We start from the raw sequence: 15,072 nt of genomic DNA, 5'->3' as shown, positions 1-15,072 counted from the left end.
GCTTCCCTACTGGTTGCTGTTCTAGGATTAGTTTGTGCTCTCTGTTACACTGGTGTAAATCTGAAGTAACTCTTTTTAGTGATGTTACTCAGGATTTATACCAGTGTAACCGAGAACAGAATCTAGCCCTTAGACTGGTTATAACGTACTAAAGTATTCTGGAGTAACATGCATCCAATGAAGTGGGTTTTAGCCCATGAAAGCTTATGCTCAAATAAATTTGTTAGTCTCTAAGGTGCCACAAGTACTCCTGTTCTTTTTGCGGATACAGACTAACATGACTGTTACTCTGAAAATTATCAAACTGCTATCCCTTAGGTCCCTCTCGGCAATGAATGTTTATCTCAGGCAGCTATCCTAGTGAGCTATTTATCCTAAATAAATAACTATTGTTGGTTTTGTCTTCACTTTTTTGCCTTTAGTATGACAGTAGGGTTGTTATGCTCATGGTAAACTCTTTATCGTAATTAACTGCAAGGAGTACACTATGTTTCCAAGCCATTTTTGTGTCAGGGCACACAGGCACACAAAGTCTGTTAATAAATAATGGGCTTTGTGCATGCACATTTTACAATCTGATTTTTAAAAAAATCAATCCGATGGGTAAAATAATATGAAAGAGTTTGTGAAAAAGAAGAAGGAAAAGAGTAGTTTTAGTCACTGGGAATGGGAATGACAGGAAAGTTGTCTTCTGTCATTAGTGAGGACCCTGTTGTGGTGTTTTTTCTAAAAGCTCGCTTTGGTTTAAATTGATATTTTATAGATTGAACAATTCTTAACTTTTTTGTTGCTTAGTCTGTTCAGAATAGGAAGTGTATGGGCCAAGAGAGTTTACTCAGTAGGATTAAATGTTTTCCATTTCCTAGCAGTAGGTTGGATTACATGGTCAGTGTGGCTACATGCTCAGAGAGACAGAACCTCAGCTGGAGTCAATAGGTGTAGCTCCTGTCGAGTTGGGGATGCTATGCTCATTTGAAGCATCTAGCAATATGTTTTTAACTTGGGTTTATGAGCCATCACAGTATAGCTTATGTAGTATCGTTTACATGGTAAGAAAAAAGAAAAGAAAAGGGGTGGAGTGTGGGGAATTAAAAATGGCTCTGGACACACAGTCAATGGGATACAGAGTTTTTCACTTATAGGTCGCTGATTCAAATCAACACCAGTTGGCAGTGACTGAGGGTGAAATCCTGGCTTTGCCATTGACTTCAATGGGGCGAGGATTTCACCCTGAAAATTACCGCTAGTTGGATATTCTATAGCCCTATTTTAAAATTTCTCAACCTACTTTGTAGTGGTAACATGCCCTCATCACTATTAGGGCCTCTAGTGGCGATCTTAGCAGAGAGGTCAAAGACTGACTGGGCAATGGAGACTGAATTGCTCTCTCGCACGCCTTGAACTGGTTTCTCAGGAATAGGATCAGAGTCTGTTGGCAGAGCAGCATGGTGGAAACACATACTGCTGCTTATTGTGATGTTTGTTCTGTGGATTGAGAACTTCAATTTCCAGTGATGTCAACATGGGCATCTTACACCAGTGCTTAATTTACTTTTAAATAAGTCATTTAAAAGGAATAAAAAATATGAAATACTTACTTGGTCCAAGACCTATGGAAAAAGCAGCAACATAAACAAGCAAGCTGGCCAAAGACAGCCATTTCAGAGCAGCTGGAACTTCCACAGTGTCTATTACTATGTGGGATGCTGTTTGGCTTGCTGCAGAGGTCCTTCCTCCTGCCAAGGATGTGCTGTTCTGCTCCTCCTCCTTAGCAATTTCAAATTTTCTCAGCGTGGTTAGTGATGTTCTGCCTTGGGAAGGCATACCAGCAAACTGCTCCTTGAGACTCTCGTTGCTGGCGCTCACGTTTCCTGGTCCATGAAAAATGGAATCTTCCAGGAACTGGTTTCTACAGATATTAGTGAAATTCATGTGTATATTAAGATTCACCAATCCCATGGTGACCAGTGACACTGCCATAATAGGAGAACCAATACACAGAAAGGTTTTGCTTCCAACTTGATCCACAAAAACAGTGGCTGGGATTGTACTAACCACTTTAACCACTCCAACTCCAGTCGAGGCCAAGCTAGCTGCTTCATTGCTCTGGAACCCAACTGACTTCAAAACAGTGGATGCATAAAATAAAATGTTAGGCTGCCCTGTGGTTTGCACAAAAAACACTAGCGTGAGGCCTATTAGCATTCGGGCTCTCATGTTGTCTTTTGAACGAAACAGGTCCAAGAAACTGTACTGATGTTCATCTTTCAAAGAAGACTTGATCACAGTGAGTTCTTCAGCAGTATTTGAAGTTGCCCTTAGCCTTCCCAGTACCTTGCTAGCAGCTTCATCACTACCTTTCATAACAAGAAACCGAGGACTCGGTGGAAGGAAATACATGGCAATAGCTTGCAAGGCACCTATTGGTATCACAAGGCCAAACATATACTTCCAGCCATGGGAAACATTGGCGAATACATAATTTGAAATGTAGGCAAAAAGAATGCCAATCACAATCATAAGTTCATTTAATGATACAAGCAGGCCTCTTCTATGCTGTGGGGCTATCTCAGCGATATATACACATGTGGCAATTGAGGATAATGATATTGAAATGCCAATAGCAATCCGTCCTACAATAAGTATGCCATATGATGTACTGAGTATCAAGATCAGGCTTCCCAGTACAAGTAAACAAGATGCTATAATAATCGCAATTCTCCTTCCAAATCGGTCTATTAGGAATCCACCAGTAAGTGAGGCTAGTAAGGCCCCAATGAGGAGGGAGCTTACGACTATTTCCTGTTGTTTGCAAGAAAGTGCTAGTGTACTGCTTAGCTGAAGAAGAGCCCCGGAGATGAGTCCCAGTTCATAACCCATTAGGAATCCACTGATGGCAGCAATGGCAGATGACAGAAAAGTAAACGTTCCGCATCCTGGAATTACAGAAGAAAAACAAAAATGAGCTCTGTACCATTCTAATCATCAATAATAAAGTTATTTTATAAATCTGTCCTCAAAATCCTGTTCTAAGGTCTCAGTTTGGGGAACAACAATATGATCAAATGAAGAAGAACCCAACAACATTGGTTATATCTAGTGACATTGCCGAAAGCAGGAAAAAATATATCATGTAATGCACTTCGTTTTTCCCCTTTATTTTTAGTATCTCTTAAGCACCTGATCCCAAACCCATTGAAATAACAGAAAGACTCCCATTCAGTTATAGAGTTTAATGCCAGGCGGGAGCACCAGATCATCTAGTTTGACCTCCTGTATATCACAGGCCACCAACATTACCCAGCACCTGCATATTAAGCCCAACGACTGAGGCCAGGTCTACACTACAGACGTATATTGGTATAACTATGTTGCTCAGGGATGTGAAAAATTCACACCCCCGAGTGACTTAACCCCCCATGTAGACAGTGCTGTGTTGGTGGGGAAGCTTCTCCTGTCAACATAGCTACCTCCCCTCAGGGAGGTGGATTCATTATGCCAATGGGAGACGCTCTCCTGTTGGCGTAGTAGCATCTTCGCTAAAGTGCTACAGTGGTGCAGCTGTGCTGCCGTAGTGCTGTACATGATGACAAGCCCTGAAATTAGACCAAAGTATTATGGCCCACAGGAGACTAGACTATTATGTGCCAAGACAGAGAATAGGAGGGACCAAGGTGCACCAGTGCCTGGGGAATGAGTAAGTGAGATATACGCAGATAATACTGGCCAGCGACCCACACCCACACAGTGCAGGAGAAGGAAAAAACCCCAAGGTCACTGCCACCTGCTGACTCCACATATGGTGATCAGTTAGACCCTGAGAATGTGAGCAAAAACCAACCAGCCAAGCACTTGAGAGAGAGAATGCTCAGCACCACCTCAGAGCCGTGGTGCTCTCTGTCCAGTGTTCCATCTCCAGCCGTGGCCATCCCTGATTTTCCAGAAGAAGAAGATAAAAATAAATTGGTGCTGGGGGAAATCCCTTCCAATCCTGACCCCTGCAAGTGGTCAGCTGAAGCCCTCACACATTAACTTTTAGAAACATAAGATGTAAACAAGAAATGGGCCAACCCCAGGGCTGTTGAGCCCTGTCCGCTACCATCACAAGCAACCCCATCAGACAATCACACTCATAAATTTGTCCAGCTCTCATTTGATTTCACTGGTTTTTAGATCAGACCCTAAATAAGTAAGCCTGCCCAACAGTGACAATGGAACAGACATCCAATAAAGAGGCTTTTGCCAAGAAAGCATTTTTTCCTTTTAAATTTCCAACATTTTTCCTAAGTTGAATTTAGTCACCACGAAAGGCATCAGACTGACAGCCCTAGAACCCTTATCCACACAGTTGGTATATTATAGACAAGAATAGTACATACTTCCTAACCAAAGTGCTTCAATCCCACCTTGGAGGGACCACTCCTACATGGGAGAATATAGTTTATCCTGGACTCCCATTAAATCTCTGGCCTTGCTGAGAATGCTAAGGCTGCTGATTTTGGGGGTGTTCCTTTGTAATGTGGACACTTATCCACTGGGAACTAGACTAAGATTTCCAACCCAGTTTTGCTGCTCCAGATAGATAGATTGGATATTTCAGATAAGCCGAATTTTGGGGTGCAAACTTTGGGATTCACTCATCATTAATCCTTGGGTTCTTTGTAACAAAAAGATCAGATATTTCACATCAGAACCAGCACTAGGCATAAACAGACTAAGCAATTGCTTAGAGCCCGAGCAGCTCAAGGGAGCTCCCTAATTAATTATTAGTATGTGTTGTGTGTGGGGAGGTCCCTAAAAATATTCCTGCTTAGGGCCCCCAATGGGCTAGCATCACCTCTGTTTCATATAGTTTCTGATGGCTGCACCATTGGGAATAAAAACCAGATGGTGATAGAATAGACAAAATGGAAACATATGCCATTGTATCTCCACTTTAAAATAAACTGTGTTTTATACAACTGAAATTCATTGTTTATTACTACAAGAAAGATGTAACTGATCATATTCTGCTTGTTGTGAAGCTTTTGCACCCCATCCTTTGATGGATAAATCTAGTTTATTATTGTTGGGTTAATTCTTCCACTCAGCATAGTTTTTTTTTTTTTTTTCTTCTCAGCATGATGTTGGCTACCATACAATTGGAGGCCAAGTGAATTGACTGCTGATTTTCCAGTTAGTTGCAGAGAGCTCATGTACCAGTGGGAAGTGGCTTCTGCAACATAGTGCAGACAGTATTTCAACTAATTCTTTTGGGGCAGGTTTGGATGAATAGTTCAGTCAACTTGGCTGGAGAGTGGTGTATGGTAGAAAGATACCTAGTCCATCTGAAAGTAATGGATAGCTCTGTATTTATTTTCAATTGCTGTGATCTCCTCTGCACTATATCCAATACTTTTTTCTCCATTTATATCTACAGTATCCAAGACCAATAGGTTTATTGGAAGCATCTGTGGGCCAGATCTTCAGGGGATATAAATTGGCTTCAACTGAGCAACCCCAATTTACACCTGCTACAAATCTGGCTAATGGTATACATATGTGATACAGGTGTTAACCTCACTGCAGAAACTAACCTTCTCCCACCTTTCATCCTCTGCTTTTAATTCAGTAGTAGTGCTGGGGGGAGAAATCCTTCAGTTATGCCCTTGTGGAGGAATTCAGTGGGGGCAGAAATAAGACTTGTGCCCCCGGGATAAATATTATGGTTATTTTAAAATAAATTATTTTTGATTAAAAAAAGTATGCCAGTTTGGTATGGTCCTCAGACAGCTTGGAAGTTACCAGTGTGGGACTCAAGGCCACAAAGGTTGTGCACCACTGATGCATGCCAATGTTTAATAAGAATAGGATGGTTATTGTATTGGTAATTTTAAATGTTAGCTTTGTTTTTTCACTACTAGTTGGAGAACCTCCTATAGGGCCTGACGATCATGTTATTAGATCTACCCAGTTTTACAAACTTGCAGAAACTTGTGTTACACTGTTGAGCTACAACTCTCACCTCCTCTCTCTTCCACCAAGCAGGTTTGGGAACAGCTAGTTACACCAGTAGAGCAGGTTTTTAATTTTTAGGGAAGCCTCTGGTTCCCGTTTGTTGTCTGACAGTGCCCCCCACCCACCACAGTTCTGCAGATGAGCCTATCATCTGTCAATCCTGGCAGCCTTTTGAAATGAATTGTGCTGCCTTTTCAAATTTGGCCCTTGAATGTACAGCACCTTCTGGCATGAAAGGGGCAAATAGAACATTCTACAATCTCAGCAGCAAACTCTCTCAGCAGTTCTACGTGAATCACATTTAATCTGCAGTCATTGCTTTTCCCGGAAGCCTATACGTGGTTTTATTATTACTGGGCCAAATCTTAATGTCCCTTACCATACTCAGTCCTTACTTGGGCAAAATTCTCATTGGGTTAAATCCTGAGAGCTTTACTCAGCTTCCACTCAGGCCAGGTCTACACTATAGAGTTATATTGGTATAACTACATTGCTCAGGGGTGTCAAAAATCCTGACTGACGTAGTTATACCGACCTAACTCCCGGTGTAGACAGTGCTCTGTTGACGGGAGAGCTTCTTCCGTTAACATAGCTACGGCCTCTCATGGAGGTGGATTAACTATGCTGACGGGAGAAGCTCTTCTGTTGGCGTAGTAGCATCTTCACTTGCGCTACAGTTGCGCATCTGTAGTGCTGTATATGAAGACAAGCTTCAAGTCTTTCCCCGACAAAACTCCCATTGACTTCAATGTGACTTTTGCTTTAGACTTCCAGTAGTTTTACAGACATTCCTTTTAAATACAGGCTTTTTGTGATATTTCTGGGCAGAGAGGGTTTTAGACATTCCCTTTAAAAACGCTTCTTTTAAAAATATATTTATTTATTTTGTTTTTGTGAGAACCGTAAAATATATATAGCAATTCACTGTCATGTGCTGCTAATATATATATTTTAATGGGAGGCTTCTGTAAAAAATTCTGGATAAACCCCATGGCAAATGGGTGTGTGACTAAAAATAAAAAGGATTGAGAAAGCTATTCATTTGTTTTTCCATTTCAACAAAAATGCTTTCTCACAACCAAGGAAGAAAGCAGCACTGCCTGACAAACAAACTTATCTTTAAGAGCATTTTCTAAAATGTTTATGCTTTGTTCTTGAAAATCAGACTGAGGATAGTAACAATATTGCCTAGAGTTCAGAATGTGTAATTGAAATTAGGGGTAGAGATGAGGGATGAAGATGTTATGGAGGGTGTGCATCCTTCCCCATAATTTTTTTAACCTGTCATTTGGTGCAATCTGAGCCATTTCAAAGGTAACTGTATATTATGAGATGCACAGGTAAGTCATTTCTTGCAGGGAAGGTTTATAAGCATTCGGGGGGGAAGGGTGATTCCGTCAGAGGCAGGTAAAACCATCCTTATCTGCCCTTCAATTTGTAGCAGGCTCCTGACTATGGGCATTTCGGAACCCTGTCCAGCACATCACAGCAGATTCACATCTAAGATTACTCCAGGCATGGAGATTCCTTTTGTGCACAAATGTTTCTACATTGTTTTTTAATTACTCCAAAAAGCACATTTCAGTTTCTCTGTCTCCATAATGACACAATTTAAAAAAAAATGTAAATAAAATGATTTTGTTGTTATAATTTATTATTTGTAGTACAGTAATGCCCACAATGCAGACAGAAGGAAATTGCTGCCCCAAACAGGATATGTTGGTTATGGGATGTGGAATCTTTCATCACTCCGCCCCTGGTACAAATCCAGCCCACTTTCATAATGTCTGGAAATAGATGGGTTGTTTTTTCAATCCCTCACCTTCCTGAACTGTCTCAAGGGTAATTTGGGGTGAGAAATTTCACATTTCCGGGAAAGAAGCAAACAGCTTTTGGAAAGGTTTGTTTGTTTGTTTGTTTAAAGTGTTCGCTATTTACAACTATCCAGAGATTTGGAAAGTTGGGTGCAGTTCTGTCAAAAATAGGTTAATGGTAAATAGATCAGGCAGTCAAAAGTGCATGATAAAAGGAGTTTGTCACATAGATATGACTATATGACACAATGGGATTCCCCCTCTCCAATGGGACAAGGCATTTATTTGTAGCCTTGGTAGATCATAAGATATCAAACCTTAAAACTGCAATATTTATATGGAAAATTGATTTTAAGTAATTTTTAGAGATTTCTACAATGTATTCCTTCATTTCCCTCTGGTTATCTCTTTCTTCTTCCTCTGAGAGCTGGACAGTTAGACTGGATTCAAGAGGGTTGAAAAAAAGTTTTACTTTCCCATGGAAGTAAAAACAGTTCAGAAGGATATGGATCCTTTAAACTGGAGATTATTTTCAGGCCAGCTGGTGGAAAATATATTTCATATATTCATAATTCTACAGCCCTTTAACAATAATTTCTAAAAATCTTGCTGAAAATACAGTACTTTAAAACTGAAATTTGTACAATTGTTATGTCACTGAAAAAGAAAACAAAAACAAAAAGAAAACCCAACCTAGTTCACGCTTTGTGGCTGCATTAGTGCAAAAGACTGAGGTGTTGGAAAGTACTGGGTACTGGGTACATTGTAACCTGAAGATTATGTTGCATAAATAATGTACAGATTGTAAAAACAATAGTTCAATAGTGTGTCTGCAAACTGAATGGCTTTTTGTTCATTAACCTTAGCTTCCCTGTGATCCCAGATATCAGTGGATATTGCTGGCCTCATCAATAACTTTTTATTACACTCCAACAATATTATTTGTGCCAATAATATCTTAACATAGTTGGGTTAGTTAGTTCACTTCAATTCATTTATTTCTAAGCGAACATTAACTCAGGCATAGCCCTCTCTGGCTTACAGTAATGTTTTCTTTTTTCTGCCTCAGCTTTAAATCATGGTAACAGAATGTAACGATTTTGTGTCACCTCCTTCTGATCTCAGTAAAAGAATCTCTAGGTGTAAAAAATGTGTTACACCAGAGGCTGGGAGAAACTGACAGTTAAAACAGCAAAGTGCAGATGGATTAAAGTTGTTCTATGATTGCAAATATTTTTTTCAGTAGAAATTTTATATTGGATTCTTAGTCCGCAGACCCAAAGTCAAACTGCCATAAGCAGGTGCAACTCCCATTGGAGTCAATGAGCTCCAGTGATTTCAAGAGGAGGGTTGAATTTGGTCTTCAGTGTGCATGGGTCACAATAGAATAGACATTGTGGGCATCAGTGGCTCTTTTGATCTTTCAGGTGACTAATCTGCAAAAGGAGAAGGATTTACACATTAGAGGGTGCATCCATGAGCTGTAGGATCAAGGCCTTCTGGGGAAAGTATTTCAAACACCCTCATTCAAAGGGAAAGGTGACACTTCGTTCTTTGCTCACATTTTCCCTCTCTTGCAATGCCAGGAATTAGGGGGCAGACGGACAGTGTTAATTTAGACTCTCCTGGCTTTTGCCAGGCTATTTTCCTCCAAACCCGAATGTTATTTACATATATTTGCTCCTATTGTCATTCAGTCACAGCTGGCATTCAAACTGTGCCACATTACCTGTCTGAGTGGGAAGCTTGTGTAGGTTGGCGTTGCTGCTGCTGTCGCCTCTGTTATCATCACTCTCCCCTGTTCTCATTTTCCTGCACTGCTGGTTGAGGTCCTCCGCATTCTGCACAGGTACCATTGCCGTTTAACAGCTCTATTCCACACTTCAGGGTAGAAACACTTCACAGGGCAATTGTCCGTCCTGTGCTGCCAACAAACGCACAGGTTATTTTCCTCATGGCAGCGTGATACAGAAGCTTACAGGGTGTATGGCACAGAGTGATTTGTGAACAACTTTGTTTCTATTTCAGAAGGCTTTGCCCTTTCTAGTGACACAGGCTGTTGCTATTTTTGGTAGCCTATCACAGTCAAGTGGGAGGGCCATCTTGCAGAAGTATTGTTTTTGCCTTTAAACAAACAGTTGAAGCCATTAGGCATTCACACAGAGCTCAAGGCACATTCTTTAGCCATTAGCTTAAAGGATCTCTCTTGTGTTAATGTACCTTTTAAAAAAAAAACAGAGAAGGAACATGAAGGGCAATTTAAACTATTTGCTGTGTCAGCTAAAGTTAGGGCACTGAATACACACAGATGGTGTCAATTAATTCTTTTGAATGATGAACAAGTTATTAAGAGAAATTCTAGAGAGCAAAGCAGTGTCAGTCTTTCAGCCTCTGAGTGCAGTACCCAGTGGTAGTGATGGTATATTTTTAGTCATTTCTACCGTGCCACAGTTACGCATGGCACTTTACAGATTAATAAAGAGGTGCCTGCCACATGAGTTTAGAGTCAAAGGGCCCAATCCTGGGCACTGCTAAGTACCCACAATTCCCACTAACTACAACCGAAGAAAGGGGCAATAATAAACAAAGGGGGGGGGGAGAAAGACAAGGGTTACAACAGTGAAAGAGGAGCTATGTACATAGAGCTATGTACATACTCCCTTGAGTAGGCCCATTGGCATCAGTGAGGCTAGCTGCTCATGTAGGCACGCACCAAGTGAGCCGGTAGTGTGGTGTAGACTTTTAATTTTGTTTCTTTTTTGTTTTGTTTGTTTTTGTTGCAGTTAATGCATTAACATGTGGGGATAGAATGGGAGTGAAGGCTAGGGCAGAGGGCAGAGGTGGAAGGCTGGTAACTCTTGCACTAGTACCATTTTCAGGAAGGAGCATTCCTAAACATTTTTCACCTTAATTAAAACAGACACCAAACACCCCTTATCAGTCTTTGCTTGACAAGGACATTCTACAGAAGAGAAAATAAATGTCTTTTCTGACAGGTGGGTCACAGGAAGGTCTAGAGGCAGGAACATTTGGATTCCAAAATAACGAAGATTCTTGCTGCAGCCTTATTATTATTTTTTTTTTTTTGGCAGTACATTTGGCATTGTCTTACAAGAGTCAGACTAATCTTTCTGCCACCAGTAAATTTTTTTTTAGAAAGAAAATCAAATAAGAGCATATCCAGGAGTCAGCAGCTATTGGATGCTGTCAGAGTCTGTAAAAAAAAAAATACTCACTACTTCCAGCGAGATATGTTTTCATGGGGTACATTTAAAGAAGAAAAAAAATCATGTTTATTTTGAATTTTTGATAAAAATGGGGCGCTGTTTCTATGGTGGGGGGAGCTGTAATTTTGTTTTGAAAAATCTGTTTTAATTATGAAAATGATTTTATCTATGGCAAGATTTCCCTGTGACAATCTGACTTGTACCCAGCCTTTTCTGAGGGCCTGTCCTGTTTCTTGCGTGATTCTCAAATAGCTCCCTCCCTCCTATTAGACAAAACTCAGACTCTTTTTCAGTTAGATCCCTACACAGATCCTGGTTTCTTCTAGTGTCCAAAATCCCTAACCCCTCTCATTAATGATCTTGGTGATGCCTGAGGGCATTATCCTATGTGGCATATTGGCTGGAAACAAGTCCCTCATCCTGGATGCTTGTCTTCGGGAGAACATGTGGCTCAATTCCCCTCTCTTGACTGCTAGTTTGTGGGGAAGCTAGATTCTTTGTTTGACCCTCTATAGTGTTTCAAACTCTGAGATGATACATACCATAATATATTGCGTAGCCAAGAGTATATGAGATTTCAGTTTAGTGGCAGCGGGGGCCCCACAGAAAGGTTATCAGAGGACCTTTAGGCCCTCCCTGCTGTCTAGCAAAGATGAGGGCTGTGTTTGTGAGGAGAAGGGCCTAGTAGAAAATCATAAAGGTAGAATAATATCCATGGTGGACTTCCCCCATCTCATTGTCCTTTGGTGGTGGGGCTAATCAAAACTTTGTCAAACCTTAAAGTTTGAGTTCATGGATGAGTGATGGAGCAGGTCTGAAAATATGGCACATCTCTAGATAATCATGTATGTCAGAGATTACATTGATTTTGTTTCTGTGGGTTATCGTTATGTTTGCCTTCCAACTAATAAGAGGCTGTTTTGCTGGAAACAAAGACAACCCCTGAGGAGTTCTAAGGATGTTCTGAGAAAACAGAGGCGGCAGCACTGAAAGCACTATAATTAGGTTTATCTCCTCCCTCCTCACAAATGTCAAGAATTTTTAGAACTTCTACCCTTCCTCCCCCCTCAAGGGGACACTGCAAATCTTCATAAAATATTTACTCCCAGCTTTGAGCCGATTCAGCTTCAGCAGTCTGTGCAAGTATTATTTACTTTTTGTTTATTTTTTACAAGGTGTGACAAAGTGGGGGGTTTTCTTGTTTTCTGTGGAGTTTCAATGGACACAAGGATTGGAGAGAGACCCTATGACTGTATCCCTTTTCCATTCTTCCATTCCCTTCCACATGTATCTCTCCATTTAGAGTGCTAAAGAAAGGCATATTTATTAGGTAGAGGTGGTGGCACTGGGAGGAGGGCTATTACCTACTCTCCCCATCTAAAAACATTCTCTCTCAAGGCCCTCTTCCCCCGTATGAGAAGGATTCTGCTGCCAGTCTAGGTAATAAAAGGAAGAGGCTGCTTCTCATCAAGGTTCCAAAACTTCTGTTAGGTAGATTTTACATTACACGTGCAAAATAAATAAAGACATAAAATTTAGTGATTTCAATAGAAAATTCCCAATTGATCAGTTTAGAGAAATGGACTAAGAGTCAGGAGGTCTAGAGCCTTATCCTTTAAAACACTTACATGAATGCTTAACTTGAGAGCCAAAGGGACCCACAAGTCCTTAAAGTTAAGCTCATATGTATGTTTTTTGCAGGACCAGGGCCCCAGTTTCTCTTCCAAGCAATGCCATTATTTTACCATGTAACACTGCTGTCGGGCAGCCTTTACCTAACTTTTCCCACTGAGGTAGCCTCAAGAGATAGCTCTTATTTTCATTTGTGGGACAGCAGTCTGTACATGGTGTTACTTAAGCAGATTGTTAAGCAACACAAACAATAATACATGATATTCAGTCTAAAACAGTGAACTGCCTTGTTCATCATTCTGATTAGAGTGTTACCTCAAATCCCTTTCTGAATATTTCCGCTGATAATGCCTTAATAGCATCTCTCTTGTCTGGCCAGAGGAGAGGGTGCTATCCTGGGACTTAAGGAAACCCGCATTCAGTTCCTTGCTCCACCAGAGGCTTCCTGTGTGATCTTCGGAAAGTCTCTCTGGTTATGTCTACACTTAAAGCTGGAGGTGTAATTCCCTGCTCAAAGAGATGTAACTGCACTAGTTATGGCTGAGCTAGCGTGGTAGACATAGAGTGTAGCCATAATGGTGTGGGTGGCAGGAGATGGTAGCCTTCTCAAGTGCGTACCTAGTGTGTTGGGCGAGTATGTACTTGAAGCAGTCTGTACTTGAAGCGAGTATGTACGCTTGTGCTGCTGCAACTACATTCTATTTTCAGCATGCTAGCTCGATCACTGCTAGCGTGGGTGTATCTCCTCAAACTAGGAATTACTCCCACAGCTCAAAGTACAGCCACACTCTTAATCTCTCTGTGCCTCAGTTCCCCATCTGTAAAATGGGGATAATAGCACTTCCCTATCTCACAAGGGAGTTGTGAGGGTAAATACAGAAAAGACTTGAGATGCTCAGATAATATAATGATGGGGACCGTATTGGTACTTCAGATAGATGAATTCTTCCTTTCATTAGGAAGTTTGTTCTTATTTTTAACCTAAACTTGAACTTCTCCATTTTAAGACTATTCTTTCTTGTAATATGTCCTTAGTCAACATTGAATGAGCCTCCCTCCCTCCTGTATATTATTTTCTTGTATGTTATTGGCCCTTTCCATCCGTTTCTTTATGGTATATAAGTTATATTTTCTTCATCATTCCTCTATTGTCAGACTTTCCAAACCACTTATTTGCTGCTAATTTTTTATTCTCTCTGGGTCAGATCCTTGCTTAATCTTTACTCTGGCAAAACTCATGAGTAAGAGTCTACTTGAATAAGGGCTGAGTAAAAACATAGTAAGGACCTCGGGGCTAGGGCCAATATTTGTTACCAAACTTCTGATAGTGTGTTGCCTACAATTTTATATAAATAACAAGAAGATCAAGGATATGAATGTGAGTCACCTTCAGAAGCAATGCTGTTTGGATTTAGAATGGGGCACTGGGGAAAGTCACCACTGCCATTGGCCATCTCTCCCCTACTCCCCTTTGTGGCACACATATGGAATGTCTAAATGACACATGGAAATCATAAAAGCATTGGGCTCTCCATGTTGGTGAATTTGTGACTGCTGTATAAAAATAGACAAGGTTATGCAAAGGAAAAACTGACTGATTTGCAAAGATGAACAAAAAACAATTTCCTTGTCTCTGGTTCTGAGAAACTTTTAATTTTGGAGATGAGATAGGGCACAGGTCAATGGAGTAGAGATAAGAGATAACTGAAGTGGCTCACAAAGATTTTTAAGTGGTTCTAAATATTGAGGTGAGATAAAGATGTATCTAAGTGACAATTGGAGAGGCATAGTGAGAAGACAGAAACATCTGTGAGCATTGTATAAAGTGACCCCTCTCAAGATTTGTTCGGCATTACTATTTTTCAGGGTTTTTCATGCCCCAATCCAAGAAACTGCAAGACTATATTCATTGTTCATATTTGAACGATGAGCATTTCTCTGTCAGTGGGAATGGGAACTACTCATTTGTCTTGAGATGAATGGCTTGGCACTCAGCCAGGTACAAAGGGCTTTTTGCCAAGTCATCAGTATCAAGCAGAGAGTAAGTGAATCCATAACTCAGCAGTTGAGAGAATCTATTCATACAGTAGTGGCTGAAAAACTGAGACATCAATAATATTAATGTTAATTGATATCCTACTATAGGAAGGAACTGGAAAAGGACTAGCTGTAGTCAATGAACACAAACAAAGAGAGGAAATGCTGGCAGTTCATGCCCAAACTCTACAGCCAAGAAGATCATAGGAAGAGTATGTCATAAACCAGAATGTTCACAGAGCACTCGCTGGTGGTCCACAGACAGGGCCGGCTCTAGGCACCAGCAAAACAAGCTGGTGCTTGGGACGGCACATTTTTAGGGGTGGCATGGCCGGCGCCAGAATGTCGCCCCTAAAAATGTGCCC

General features: G+C 40.8%; 1 protein-coding gene across 2 annotated transcripts in view; it reads right to left on the bottom strand.

Moving 5' to 3' along the window:
- The window catches only part of SLC2A12 (solute carrier family 2 member 12), a 36,636-nt gene extending 26,809 nt beyond the window's left edge, over positions 1-9,827 (bottom strand). For both annotated transcript variants that reach the window (XM_034765613.1, XM_034765614.1), the window contains exons 1-2: positions 9,541-9,827; positions 1,599-2,936 (exon numbers count right to left, since the gene is read on the bottom strand). In XM_034765613.1, coding sequence (XP_034621504.1) covers positions 1,599-2,936; positions 9,541-9,667 — 1,465 coding nt within the window. In that variant the 5' untranslated portion in view covers positions 9,668-9,827. The remainder of the gene's footprint in view (positions 1-1,598; positions 2,937-9,540) is intronic.
- Positions 9,828-15,072: the final 5,245 nt, after the last annotated feature.

The sequence above is a fragment of the Trachemys scripta genome, chromosome 3, assembly GCF_013100865.1.
Source record: "Trachemys scripta elegans isolate TJP31775 chromosome 3, CAS_Tse_1.0, whole genome shotgun sequence".
NCBI lineage: Eukaryota > Metazoa > Chordata > Testudines > Emydidae > Trachemys > Trachemys scripta.
This window is presented reverse-complemented; position numbering and strand designations above follow the sequence as displayed.